The sequence below is a fragment of the Mustelus asterias genome, chromosome 7 (genome assembly GCF_964213995.1).
Source record: "Mustelus asterias chromosome 7, sMusAst1.hap1.1, whole genome shotgun sequence".
Taxonomy (NCBI): domain Eukaryota; kingdom Metazoa; phylum Chordata; class Chondrichthyes; order Carcharhiniformes; family Triakidae; genus Mustelus; species Mustelus asterias.
In genome coordinates this window covers 32,258,715-32,273,526 of record NC_135807.1, presented here as the reverse complement: position 1 = coordinate 32,273,526, position 14,812 = coordinate 32,258,715, and the positions used below count along the sequence as shown (strand labels likewise).

Genomic DNA, 14,812 nt, shown 5'->3' with positions numbered 1-14,812 from the left:
CTCTCTAACGAAAACAACCTCAAGCCCCTCAGCCTTACCTCATACGATTTTCCCACCATACCAGGCAACATCCTGGTAAATCTTCTCTGCACCCTTTCCAACACTTCCACATCTTTCCTATAATGCGGCGACCAGAACTGTACGCAATATTCCAAATGCGGCCGCACCAGAGATTTGTACAGTTGCAGCATGACCTCCCTGGCTCCGAAACTCAATCCCTCTACCAATAAAAGCTAACACACTGTACGCCTTCTTAACAACCCCATCAACCTGGGTGCCAACTTTCAGGGATCTATGCACATGGACACCCAGATCCCTCTGTTCATCCACACTACCAAGTATCTTACCATTAGCCCAGTACTCTGTATTCCTGTTACTCCTTCCAAAGTGAATCACCTCACACTTTTCCGCATTAAACTCCATTTGCCACCTCTCAGCCCAGCTCTGCAGCTTATCTATGTCCCTCTGTAACCTGCCACTTCCCTCCGCACTGTCTACAACTCCACCGACTTTAGTGCCATCCGCAAATTTACTAATCCATCCTTCCACGCCCTCATCCAGGTCATTAATAAAAATGACAAACAGCAGTGACCCCAAAACAGATCCTTGCGGTACGCCACTAGTAACTGAACTCCAGGATGAATATTTCCCATCAACCACCACCCTCTGTTTTCTTACAGCTAGCCAATTCCTGATCCAAACCACTAAATCACCCTCAATCCCATGTGTCTGTATTTTCTGCAAAAGCTTACCATGGGGAACCTTATCAAACGCTTTGCTGAAATGCATATACACCACATCAACCGCTTTACCCTCATCCACCTCTTTGGTCACCTTCTCAACAAGGTTGATCAACTGCAGTAGATGTACACAAGGACACTGTATAGGAGTACTAAAGTGTAAAGTATTCATCCAACACCTTAATTATGCCTTTGCCTCAAAAAAATTTCTTTTTTTGACTCTAATCATTCCTTTAACTATCCTTTTATTTTATGTTTTTAAAGATTTTGTGTTTCCTTTTATATTACCTGCTTTATTTTCATTCCTTTCACCTTCCCTATTGCCATTTTCATTTTCTTCCCATCACTCTATTTTCCACTCTTTTCTGTAACTGCCATTTGTCTCCTTTTTCAGTTATGAGTAGTATCTTTGTTTTGTCATCTAGGAGCCCTAGCTTAGGATATCCTATCCTTTGCCATCGTGAAAATCTGCTTGGTTTATGCCTGCACTAGGTCTGTCATTGCTCATTATACTATTTTCCTGGGCAATCCTTATAGTCCACATGGGCTAGGTTTTGTTTCAAATCGCTGAAATTGGCTTCCAGTTGGGCATTTCCACTTGACTTTTTCTTTGTCCCTTTTTCCTAACTACATTAAACCCAGTTACGATGTGATCACTGTCACCTAGATATTCTCCCACGGAAACTCACTCTTTGCTCTACTTCATTCCCCAAAATTTAATCCAGCAATACATTATTTCTCAGTGAGCTAGTAAGTATTACCTACAATCAGATGAACTGCGGTGGTCCAAAAAGGCTCACCACCACCTCTTTGAGGGTAATCGGGAATGAGCAACAAATACTGATCCTGCCAGTGACATTCGCGTCCTAGTAAAGCTCTTGAGTACATATTTTCAGAGTTCTTCACTCGCTACTATTTTTTCCAGCCTGTGTGAGAGTGTCTTTCTTACGACTGTTTTTTTCCAATTGCCTACAGATTTGCTTCTCTATCACTTTTTTTTTAATTGTTTGGGTGGCTATAGTAAACACCTAGCAATTAAACAGTTTTATTTGTTCTGTTCCTTCACTCTAGGATTCAAAAACTGAGTCTATTTAAGTATATCTCACTCTTGTAGAACTGTAGTATTAACCTTGATCAGCAGAGTCATCTCCTCCCCTCTTTTTTCCCTTTCATATCCTCCTTGAGTACATAGGCAGAGATGGCAACTAGATATTCCTAGCTATGTTTAAACAGGGTTTCCTCTCTGGCAACTTGTGCCTATAGCTCCTCGAGCTTATTTGCAGCACTCTTCACATTAACACACACGCATTCCAGTACCATGCTGGCCTGCTTTCTTTTCTCCTGTTCTCTCAAACTATTCTTCTGTTGTTTGTCCATTCTGGTTGTCTGTGTACCTTGCCTTTTCTTTCTCCTGCTGTGTCCTTTGATCTTCTAACTTGGTTTAAACATACTCCAACAGCTTTGGATAAATACTCATCAAGACATTAGTACCAACCCTGTTCCGGTTCAACATTCCTAGTTAGCACAAGTACTTCCTGCCCCAAAGCTGGTCCAAGTGCCGCAGAAACTTTTTTAAAGCCTCACTCCACCCCGCATATTTATCTGCCATATATTCATCTGTGCTATCTACCTGTTTCTCATTAGAATTTCTCACTAGCACTTGGAGTAATCTTGAGATTACCCTTTTTTTGCAATCTTTTGATGTTCAGTTGTTAACTTCACATGTGCAGATATCAGATGTTTTTCAGTTTCACAGTTTTACAACCGCAAAACTTAGGCCATAGTCATCCCAATAATGGAAGATTGAGTAAATCCCTTCAAACATGCAATGCATGGACATTGATCATGTAGTTGTATTTCATCTGCAGTTGGCTTTGAGAGCTGGGAATGAGAAGGAGGAAGGAGAGACTGCTGATACAGTTGGTTGCTGCTCACTCCGGGTCGAACATATTAAATTGCATGCTGACGATGGAGGACAGCCGTGCGTGGTGGAATTTGATTTCCTTGGAAAGGACTCCATCAGATATTACAACAAAGTTCCAGTGGAGAAACAGGTACAGAGTGTTCCCAGTAAGAAATGCAAGTACCCTACGTAAAACCATTAATCATCTGAACTGGCCTTAATCTGGCCATTTCAATTATTTCAATAATGGTTGTTTAGAACCAAAATATGATTGTTTAAATCTGAACAAATTCCTTGAATAACTCAGTTGTGAATGTATCAATGGTGTAGTGCTGAGCTATGCTGACGAGCTACATGTCCTCTGATTTGAGGGGCTACAGTGTGATTACTAAATTGACCTTGATATCTGAGATGCTGAAGAGAATCTGACAATGGAAAGTGGGTACAGTTGTGATCTAGCTCAGTCTTCATGGATTGGTGACAAAGTTTGGCGGAGTTTTCATTAAGAATAGCACTTGGAAGCCATGCCTGCTATCTACCAACCACATTAAATCAAACACTAATTCAAGTCAGACTATGATTTTTGGCACATTCTTGATCATAGTGGAACATGACACCCAAACTGAACCCTGCATTTGCATATGCATTCTCGGTATAGTTATTGAAAGATGATTAGTAGTAAAAAGTTTAGATAGATTTTGTTCTTGCTTCTCCAAAGAGGAGGATTCCAAAGCCAGTTTTTAATTCCTTACCCTGATGCATTTGCAATTGACGACGACGTCACATGGTTCAAACCCTGATGTGCATAACTTCGTACCAGTTACCTGCTGAAACACTTAGCCCCTGCAACACACCGCAATTGAGATTGTGGACTTAATGTAAGATATGATCCAAAGCACAGCCTGCATCATGGCATTATATTCGTGCTGGGTGCATAAATGCAGTGATCCTTGAGCTGGGGGTCACGGATCCCAGGGCTGTCTGTAGGGATTCTTCAGGGGATTTGCAAAATAACACAAGAATTTTGACTGAACACTTGAGCATGGAGGCAGCACCCAGAGGCAGTCATGATGTGAACTGGGAGTGCAGCCACCATGATTCTGCAAATTAAATTTCTTGATGTAGGATTCTGAATTTTTTGCACATTGAGCCAACTCTTTAATATCTAACTTAATTGCTTTCCTCAGTCTCATGTTCTCTTGACCCATTAGCTCAGTGACTTGTGTTCTAGCATACCTCCCTGGATGTAGTCACATTTTTGTCAGGTTCTACTGTAAATTGAATTGCAAGACTTGGCATTTGCGCCTATCACAACTGTGAAAATGACTGGACAAAGGAAAAATGTGTGCCATCTTTTGCCAGTTGATGTCAGTCTAAGCCTTTGGCTAATATAATCTGGTTTTGAAATTTTTGGACAATAGGTGATCACTGGATTGAAACATTATAGCTGAGCCCAGTTTTGTCCTCATCCAAAATCCACATTCAGCAGGGTCCCCCAACGACCATCAGAAGTGAGAAGCTGAATTTTTGTTTCCTTCATCTCCCATCTGTCTTCTAACTCATTGCAGATTAGGTGGGTCATCTGGCTAAATTGTCTGAACCATTGGGTAAGGTGTCTTTAAATTATCAGTGCTGATTATTCCTGACACTGAGAGCCTGCATTCTTAGCTCAATGAAGTGGTATCCAAACAGAGCCCAAATTTAGTAGAACAATATCTATAAAGAGTTCTGAGTACTTCTTTGTAGTTCAAATAGCATAATAGGAATATTTCACTTGTCTATTTATTGAACTTTACTAAAATTCTATTGAGAACATTAGGGTATCCAACCGAGTGGAATGACTGAATTAAAATTGACTTCTGTGTTTCTAATCCTGGATTATGATGAATTACCCTGTTAGTCACATGATCTTCCCTCTTTGTCTGACTATGCCTGTGTGTGACAACCTCAGAATGTCAGCCACGGCTCAGTTGGTATTCTTTCCTGAGTCTGTAGGTTGTGGGTTCAAGCTTCACTCCAAAACCTTGAGCACATAATCGACACTGACACTTCACAGCTACATTGTTCGAGGTGTGACTGTGAGAAGTCGAACAGAGACCCTATCTGCTGTCTCAGACTCCACGGGACTATCTAATTTTTAGTGTCACATATATTGGGATACAGTGCAAAGTATTGTTTCTTGCATGCTAATCAGACAAAGCTTGCCATTCAGAGTACATAGCGGAGAAGGAAAGGAGATGGTGCAAATGTAGTGTTACAATTATAGCTAGGGTGCAGATAAAGGTCAACTTAATGTATGATGGGTCTACTCAGAAGTCTGATGGCAGCAGGGAAGGAGCTGTTCTTGAGTCAGTTGGTACATGATCCCAGGCGCTTTGTATCTTTTTCCCAACAGAAGAAGGTGGAAGAGTGTATGTCCAGGGTGGCATGGGGTCCTTGATTATGCTGACAGCGAAAAGTGTAGACGGAGTCGATGGATGGGACGGTGGTTTGTGTGATGGACTGGGCTTTGTAACCCTTTGTAGTTTCTTGCAGTCTTGATCAGAGCGGGAGCCATACCAAGCTGTGATACATCCAGAAAGAATGTTTTCTATGGTGCATTTATAAAAAATTGGTGAGCATTGTTGCAGACATGCCAAGTTTCCTCCTGAGAAAGTAGAGGTGTTGGTGGGTTTTCTTATTTGAAAAAGAGCAAAGGAACTCTTTCTCCAGTGTCCTGACTAGTATACAATTCTCAGCCCTACTAATAAAAAGGCAAAATGTTTTGGTCATGTGTTACATTGCTGTTTTGGGACAAAGCTGTGCATGTTTTAGGTGCCTTATTTCCTGCATGGCAAAAGTGACTATTCTTCAAAAGTACTTAATTGATTGTAAAACACTTCTGGATGCCCTGAAGTCATGAATGGTTCTATATAAAGGCATGTCTTTTGTTTCTTGTACTTGGGTGTGTTTGTACAAAATATACAATTCCATTGTGATATGTTACTTGTATTTCTTTCTCCCAGGTGTTCAAGAATCTGAAATTATTCATGGAGAATAAGGATCCTGTAGATGACCTGTTTGACAGATTGAACGTATGTTTTTTTTCGATAAATTTACATTTGTGAGTTTAACAAGGGCAGTTACATCAGCCCTTTTGTGTAATTATAGGAAAGTGATGCTGAGGGGAATCTGTCGAGATCAGATTTTCCCACCAACTAAGGATTAGACATCTTTCTGGAACTAATGCAAGAGAACTAATGTATTTTCTCTTTTTAGACCTCTGACCTGAACAAACACCTTCAGGAGTTAATGGAGGGGCTTACTGCCAAAGTGTTTCGAACATACAATGCCTCCATCACATTGCAAGAACAGTTAACAGAATTGACTGACCGTAAGTGAATCATTATCCTAATATTGAACTCTTTTGTTGGTATAGGTTGGTAGCGCACTCATCTGAGTCTCAAGTTCCATTCCAGGGCTTAAGCATAAAAATCATGGCAGAGTGTGCACTGCAGCACTGAGGGAGTGCTACACTATTGGAGGTGTCATCTTTCAGATTGGACTTTAATCTGGGTGATTGTAAAAGATTCCATGGCACATTTCCAATTTCTCATAGCGTTGTGATAGATGTGTGAAAACTCAGAATTGTTAGTGTGGAAGGAGGCTAATTGGCCCATCATGTCTGCACCAGCTCTCCAAATGAAATGTGGTGCAAATGTTACTTGCCACTTGTCAGCTCATGTCAGGGGGACTAGCTAGGGTAAATTTATGGGGATAGGACCTGGATGGGATTGTAGTCGTTTCAGACTGGATGGGCCAAATGGCCTCCTTCTGTATTATAGGATTCTATGATATGATTCTATGTTGTCTATGGATACAGACTGTTTTGCTATCTGAAGAGATGCGAATGGTGCTGAGCACTGTGCAATTATCAGTGAACAACCCCACTTCTAACCTCATGATGATGGGAAGGTCACTGATAAGCAGCTGAAGATGATTGGACACCACCCTGCAGAGCTCCTGCAGTAATGTCCTGGGACTGAGGTGACTATCCTTTAACAGCAATAATTATCTAGCTTTGTGCTAGGTATGAGTCCAACTAATGGAAGTGGCCAATCCACCTAACCTGCACATCTTTGGACTATGGAATGAAACCAGAGCTCCCAGAGGAAACCCACGCAGACATGGAGAATGTGCAAACTCCATACAGTCACCCAAGGCTGGAATCGAACCCAGGTCCCTGGTGCTGTGAGGCAGCAGTGCTAACCACCGTGCCACTCTATTCTTATGATTTCTGATTCTTGTCAAAAAGTCATTGCTACATAATTCTGACTCCTCTAAAACCTTGTCTGAAACTGTTAATTTGTAGTGAATCAATTATTTGATTAATGACATTATATACTTTTCTTCACAGCCGAAGAAAGTATTTCAGAAAAGATCTTGTCCTACAACCGAGCCAACAGAGCAGTGGCCATTCTTTGCAACCACCAGAGGACACCCCCAAAAACCTTTGAGAAATCCATGAAAAGCATTCAGTCCAAGGTAGATTTCTTAATGGCCTGAGCAGAAAATGCATAGCAAAATAAACAAAACAAAACTCATTCATTTTGTTGTTGTGGATTGGGCTGGCACAAAGTGACTATTGTGTTTTTTACATATTCTCGAATAAGAACAGGGTATTACTGCAAGGAAATTGCTCCTTCTATAAAACTTGCCACAGTATTTCAATATTTCTTTGAGAAACATTTGAAATTGTGTTGCAAATCCATTTATATCATATATTCATTTATGGTCTTTGAATAACTTGTCCCACAATGACTTCCACTGAACTGCCCTACATGTTCTAACTTATTCCTTTGTTGACTTTTATTCAAAATCTTCACTTGAGTGAGCAATTGGTCTAAATTACGTTTGCCAATTCCCTTGATATTTAAAACTTCAAATAGGCAATCTCTTAATCATGCATGATAATGCTTTTGAATCATTTTCTGAGGCACTTGCACAATAGACTGGAGCCACCCCTTTCACTTGTTCTTAGCCGACTTGTTACTCCATTTGTTCGGTGTGACTTTGCAGGTTACAATCTGTACAGTATAAAATAAATATGTTGAAAAGTTTGAAGTATGCAATGAAAAAAATGAAATAATCATGGACATGTTTGTTTCCTGAAGCAGTTCAGAGTAACATTCTAAAGCAGCTCTTCTCAGCTAGGGGGCTGCAGTATCCATAACAAACTTCATCTGGCTATACTTGTTTTTTAAATGTAGAATCATAAAATTTTACAGCACAAACCATTTGGCTCATTGTGGCTTTATCTGTTCATTGAAAGACTATTAGGCGCACTCTGCGCACCTCGAAGGCAAGTCTTGGTCAGGAAGAGGAAAAGGACTACTAGTTTCTCTCTTTCTGACAGATAATGGCACTAATTAATGTTTGGGATGCTGATCTGTAAACACAACATTAACAATTAAGCTGTGATTAGAGTTCATACTTCTCTATTGGCAGATTGAAACCAAAAAGGAACATATTGTAGAAGCTAAGCACGATCTGAAAAATGCCAAGGTGGATTACAAGGTGAAAAAAGATGAAAGATCAAAACAGTAAGTATTTCCAGGACCATACAGATTTATTAAACAACTTCATATTGAAGCAAGAGCATTCAGTTGGATCAGTTGCAGTTTTGGTATTTTCAATTGGCATAGCCCCACAGCTACTTGAATGAGAATTCCAAATTTCTACTGCTCTCACCACTGAACAGCCTGGCTCAAATTTTAAGATTGTTTTCTTGTCTGGATTTTTCCATCAGAGGAGAGAGTTTCAATTTTTCTGCCATATAAACTCTCAAAAGATGCCTACCAGTCAGTTGATGATGGGAACAGGAGTAGGCCATTCAGCCCATCAAGTCTGCACCTCCATTCAATATGATCATGGCTGATTGGACACTTCAATGCCTTTTACACACACTATCCCCATAACCCACTCTCTACCATAAACATACTTAATGATTGAACTTCCGCAGCCCTCTGGGGTAGGGAATTCCAAAGATTCACAACTCTGTGTAAAGAAATTTCTCCTCATCTCATTCCTAAGTGACATCCCCCTTATTTTGAAATTGTGCCTGGTGGTTCTAGACTACCCAACCAAGAAAAACATCTTACCTGCATCCACCATGTCTATTCCTTTAAGTATTTTGTAGGTTTCAATGTGATCTCTCATTATTCAAAACCCTAGAGAATACAGACCTAGTTTGCCCAATTTCTCTTCATAAGACAGTCCTGCCTCCCTGGAGCAAGACTGGTGAGACTTTGTTGGACTCCCTCCATGGCAATAATATCCTGAAGTAAAGGGACCAAAACTGCATACAGTGCTTCAGGTGTGGTCTAATCAAGCTTCTGTACAATTGAAGCAGGACCTTACTACTCCTTTACTCAAATCCTCTTCTCAAATCATCTTGCAATAAAAACTTAACATTCCATTAGCCTTTCTAATAGCTTGCTACACCTGCATGTTAGCCTTCAGTAACTTATAGGCAAGGACACTCTTGTTCTTTTGTAGATTTACACTTTCTAATTTCTTACCAGTTAGGAAATACACTGCACATCTGTTCTACAAAAGTGGGTTACCTCGCTTTTTTCCACATTATATTCCATCTGCCATATTTTTGCTGAATCCTCTTATAGCTGCTTTATATCTTCTTCACAACACACATTTCTACCTAGTTTTGTATAATCCGTGAACTTGGAAATATTACATTCAGACCCCACATTAAAATCATTGATATATTGTGAACAGCTGGGACCCAAGAACTGATCCTTGCATACCCCACTAGTCTCAGCTTGCCAATGTGACAATGACTTGTTTATTCCTACTCTGTTTTCTGCCTGTTAGCCAATCCTGAAGTCATGCCAGTATATTGCCTCCGATCCCATGCCCTTTTATTTTACTAATTAACCTGTGAGGGGAGGGGTGTACTTTATCAAAAGCCTTCTGAAAACTAAATACACTGTGTCCATCAACTATTAATTTTATTATTTGTCAATATATCTTCTAAAAACTCCAGGTTGTCAAACATGATTTCTCATTCATAAATCCATGCTGACTAAGCCCAGCCATCAAATCATTATTGTACAAGTGTCCCTTTTTCGCATCCTTTATAATAGATTCTAGCATTTTCCTTAACACATTTGTTGTTTCCTGTTTTTTTTCTCTCTCTCAAATAGTGGGGTGACATTTGCTACCTTCCAATCTTCAGGAATCATTCCAGAATCTTTAGAATTTTTGAAGATGATCACCACTGCATCTGCTATCTTTAGCAACCCCTTTCAGCGCTCTGGGATGCATAATGTCAGGTCCAGGGGACTTCGTAACTTTAAGCCTCATTAATTTCTCCAATACTACTTTCCTTCAACTCCACAATTGCGCTAATCTCTTGGATCTCTGCATCAGAGAGATTTCCTGTACCTTCCTTCATGAAAACAGACTCAAAGTAATCACTTAGCTTCTCTGCCATTTCTCTAATCCCCACTATGAATTCTCTGACTGCCTGTATTGGACTCACATTTATCTTGGCCAAACACTTTCTGTTTTTCATCCATCATGGGACATGGGTGTCACTGGCTGGCCAGCATTTATTGTCCATTTCTAGTTGCCCTTGTTCAGAGGGCAGTTGAGAGTCAACCACATTGCTGTGGATCTGGAGTTACATGTAGGCCAGACCAGGTAACGATGGCAGATTTCCTTCCCTAAAGAGCATTAGTGAACCGGATGGGTTTTTCTGACAACTGACAATGGTCATCAGTAGATTCTTAATTCCAGATTGATTTTTTTTTTACATAGACTGTAAAAGCACAATCTGTTTTTATGTTCTTTGCTAGAATGCATTCCTATTTTGTTCTCCTTTTCTTATTAGTTTCTGAGCCTTAAATACCTTCCAATCCTCGAGATTGAATTTTTCTGGCAACTTGATAAACCTTTTCTTCTAATATTATACAATCCTCAACTTCCTTTGTCAGCCATAGTTGACTGACGTTTTTTGGCTTTTTGTATTTTGTAAGCTACGTCATAGTTCTTTGAAGTCCATCCATTGTCTATGCACAGTCATACCTTTTAATGTATTCGCGCAATCCAGCTCAGCCAGTTTGTCCCTCATGCCTTCATGATTTCCTTTATTCAACTTTAACACCCTGTCTTTCTGATTGAACTTCCTCATTTTCAAACATGTGATCGCTCATCCCCAAAGATTATTTTACAACTAGGTTACTAATTACATAATACTAAATTTAGAATAGCCTGTCCTCTAGTTGGCTCTTCAACATACTGTTCGAGAAACCCATCCCTAATACACTCCAGAAATTCTCTGTCACAGCATTAGTGCTTACTTGGTTTGACCAGTCTATGTGCAGATTGAAGTCACCAGTGATTACTGTATTGCCCATGCTAGATGCTTCTCTCATCTCATCTCATTATAAAATTCTAACAGGGTAGATTCAGAAAGAATGTTCCCAATGGTGGGGGAGTCCAGAACTAGGGGTCATAGTTTGAGCATATGGGTTAAACCTTTTAGAACTGAGGTGAGGAGAAATTTCTTCACCCAGAGGATGGTGAATGTGTGGAATTCACTACCATAGAAAGTAGTTGAGGCCAATACATTGTCTGATTTCAAGGAGAAATTAGATATAGCTCTTGGGGCTAAAGGGATATGGGAGGAAGGGGCAATCAGGATATTGAATGCGATGGTCAGGCATGATCAAGGTGAGTGGCAGAGCAGGCTCAAAGGGCCAAATGCCCTACTCCTGCTTCGAGCTTCTATGTTTCTATCTGCTGATAAATACCATGCCCCACATTACCATTACTAGAAACAACTCCAATCAATTTCCGCTGCCCTTTACTGTTTCTTGGCTCCACCCAAACAGATTCCACACGTTGTTCTTCCGATTAGGGATCCTCCCTCACTACTGCACTGAACCCATCCCTTATTATCAGCACAACTGCATCTCCTTTCCATTCTTGTCTGTCCTTCCTAAACAGCGAATATCCATGAATATTCAGTTCCCAGTCTTAATCACCATGCAGCCATATTTCCGTAATGGCAATCATATCATATCCATTTATCTCTATTTGTGCCTTTAGATCACCTACCTTATGTATGCTGCGTGCATTTGGGTAGCATGCCCTTAACTTTTTTGACATCATTCTTTATTCGACACGCACTCAATGCTTCGCTTTGTTTCTCCTGCCTTCTGGTCCCACTATTTCCTGTTAGCAACTTTACTTCCTTGGACCACACTTCTGGTTCCCATCCCCCTGACAAGCTAGTTTGAACCATGCCACGTGGCAAGATAATGAAGAGCAGGCAAAGGAACTGTATCCTAGAATCGGTCAAGAAAGTAAATGTTTGGGATGGGAGCAAGAAGAATTGAGACAAGAGATTGGTGTTGAAGTGAGTCCTCTTAAATTTTCTATTATCTCCCAAAGAAATGTAAATTGTCACTTGTCATATTGGGGCAAGAAGATGGGAAATGAGGAATAACTTTCCTGTTCTGAAAGGAAACTCATAAAACTTCTTTATGCAGGGTGGTGGAGAAGAAGAAGAAACTATTACAGAGGTTAGAAGAACAACTAATGAAGCTGGAAGTTCAAGCAACAGACAGAGAGGAGAACAAGCAGATTGCTTTGGGCACGTCCAAACTCAACTATCTTGATCCCAGAATCACCGTTGCTTGGTCAGTAAGAACTAGACACAATTTATGACATACAGTGCTGCTGTTGAGACATGGGATTGATGTCATTTGTTATCTTGAATAATCTATACTACAAGAAACAATATTGGTCAAGTCACATTAATGTGCCAAGTAGTTGGAAGTAGAGGCGATATTTTAATACTGTTGCACCCCTACGCATCAAATTCAGTTTTTCAAGTATATAGGACGAAGGCATAAACTTGAGACCCAGAATCTGATTTTTGTCCCGGCAAAATTTCTTCCCTCAACTTTAACTGGTCCTTCCTCCCCTTCACATATTGATTTGACTGGTATATTTCTGACCATGTTTTTTTCAAATTAACATTTTAAAAAATATTCCAAACAGAAGCCTTTTTGAGATCTTTCTGCCTCACCCTCCAAATATTAGGACTTGGGCCCTGACCCTACTCTTTGACTATTTCCCATGTGGCTTGTAATTCTGTCACTGTTTTCATCTTTTGTGTTATCTTGCATATTTTTGAAATTGCAATTGAATTACTGACTAAATGAAATGTGTTTACCCATTTATCTCCTGCCTTTGAAGGTGTAAGAAGTGGAACGTTCCCATTGAGAAGATCTACAACAAGACGCAGAGAGAGAAATTTGCCTGGGCCATTGATATGACTGATGAAAACTTTGAATTCTAAAACAGAACTCATCTACACCACAAAAAACGATTGTACAATACCTCAGGGAGCCAAAAAGATTACAAAAATCTGCACTTGAACACTCTTCTTTGAATTTGTTTCTTTCAATCTGTTTATATTTGCAAATTTATTATTTTTTAATTTGCTTTGCTGCACAGTTGGTGAGAAATGTTCAGTGGAAATAATTAAGATGAAAGTGACTGAAATATGTGAAGCTTAATGAAAGTACAAGTTTTTGGCTTAATGGTGCTGTATTGCACCATGTGGCAATAACATGATGAGCTTCTAAAGAAAAAAATGAAACATGCAATTATATACTGTCTCAGTACATCTCTCAATCATCCTTATCAAAAAGTTCTTGATATTACCTGCAAGTATCCTCCAATGTTTCTTTGCAATAGTAGGTGATTTGTTTTAAGTGTGCGGTCTCTTGGGCCAGCTTTGTTTGGCTTGCATGGGAACTTGAGAGCTATTGCACAGTGTAGAAGGAATGATGGTTACCTGTAAAGTACACTACCTGCCACACAGCAATGCAGCATCTCCAATTAGCTCAAGCCATTGACAATAGCGTAGAGCAAAAACAAGTGAGTAATACGATGAGCATTATAAGTCAGTTGAACAGAAACCCAAGTCCTATGAAACTAGGTTAGAAAATTAAAGTGACTACCCCTTCCGTTTATAGATTGATGCTATAGTCTCTGGATTCAGGCTCAAGTAATCCCTATGTTTTAGGCCTAAGAAAACGGGAAACTGATCAATTAATTGTATGTTAAGAATGGTACACAGTCAGAACATTCTTTTTTAAAAATAGTCTGCCTCTAGGTGGCACTGTGTAATGAATCTTAACATGAGTTAAGGATAAGGCCACTTAACTGGAAATTTCATTTGGGCAGCATGAAAAAGACAAAGCACTGAAATCCTCACCCACTGCAGAACCAGCAACTGGAGTAAGATTTTCTGATGAGTATATTCTTTCTACACAATGCTATTCAAAGGTCAAATAAATCTAAAGAATCAGAACGAAAATCTGAAAAACCAGCAGGCCCTCACAAAAAAAACCCACCAAACTAACTCCATGCCACATTTTGCCCACTTGCATAACACCATGCAAACAAAAAGAATATTTCTCTCATTTACTGAAAAACATAACGGTCCAGTCTTGATTGCTAATTTGCATGTGCCTTATTTGAATTGACGTTTGCTAAACCTTAATCTGGTAGTGTGATATTTGCCTACAAGGCAAATATACCAATGTAGAATTAACAAAATGACAAATGCATAGCCTCCAAGAAATAGTTATCGCTAGAGTTGGATGTGATTTGACAACTGTTATTCAAGTGGCGAATGTGATATGGTGCGATAAAGTTTGTTCACAACTTCATCTGGCTATACAGTTCAATGTCCAATTAGCTTTTGTTGGTCACTGTTCTGCAGTGGTTTAAGTCTCATATTCGCATGCTAACTGCTAAGACCCTTAGTTTTAAAAATATAGAACTTGAATATTGCTTGAAAAAAAGACAAGTCGAAGCTCTTTGCCTTGCACTCATCAATACACTTTTTCAGCAATGCTCTTAGTTTTGTACTTGCTTATTTCAAGATTCTTGGAATAAGTGTGTCAGTATTTTGGTATATGTCATACATAATGCTTGTATAACTTCACATACTCTTTTTTTTTCTGGCTACTTATTTTAATTCAACTAATTTTGTAATTTTTGAACTGAATCTACTGTCCTTGCCAGTTTAAAATGCAAATGTAATCTCTCCATTCACTTAGTAACCCAAAACCTTTAGTTGCCCATG

General features: G+C 39.6%; 1 protein-coding gene across 6 annotated transcripts in view; it reads left to right on the top strand.

The window, feature by feature from the left end:
* LOC144495615 (DNA topoisomerase 1-like) overlaps positions 1-14,144 on the top strand; it is a 104,404-nt gene extending 90,260 nt beyond the window's left edge. For all 6 annotated transcript variants that reach the window (XM_078215832.1, XM_078215834.1, XM_078215833.1 and 3 more), the window contains 7 exons: positions 2,609-2,794; positions 5,649-5,717; positions 5,902-6,016; positions 7,040-7,167; positions 8,131-8,225; positions 12,198-12,347; positions 12,910-14,144. In XM_078215832.1, coding sequence (XP_078071958.1) covers positions 2,609-2,794; positions 5,649-5,717; positions 5,902-6,016; positions 7,040-7,167; positions 8,131-8,225; positions 12,198-12,347; positions 12,910-13,012 — 846 coding nt within the window. In that variant the 3' untranslated portion in view covers positions 13,013-14,144. The remainder of the gene's footprint in view (positions 1-2,608; positions 2,795-5,648; positions 5,718-5,901; positions 6,017-7,039; positions 7,168-8,130; positions 8,226-12,197; positions 12,348-12,909) is intronic.
* Positions 14,145-14,812: the final 668 nt, after the last annotated feature.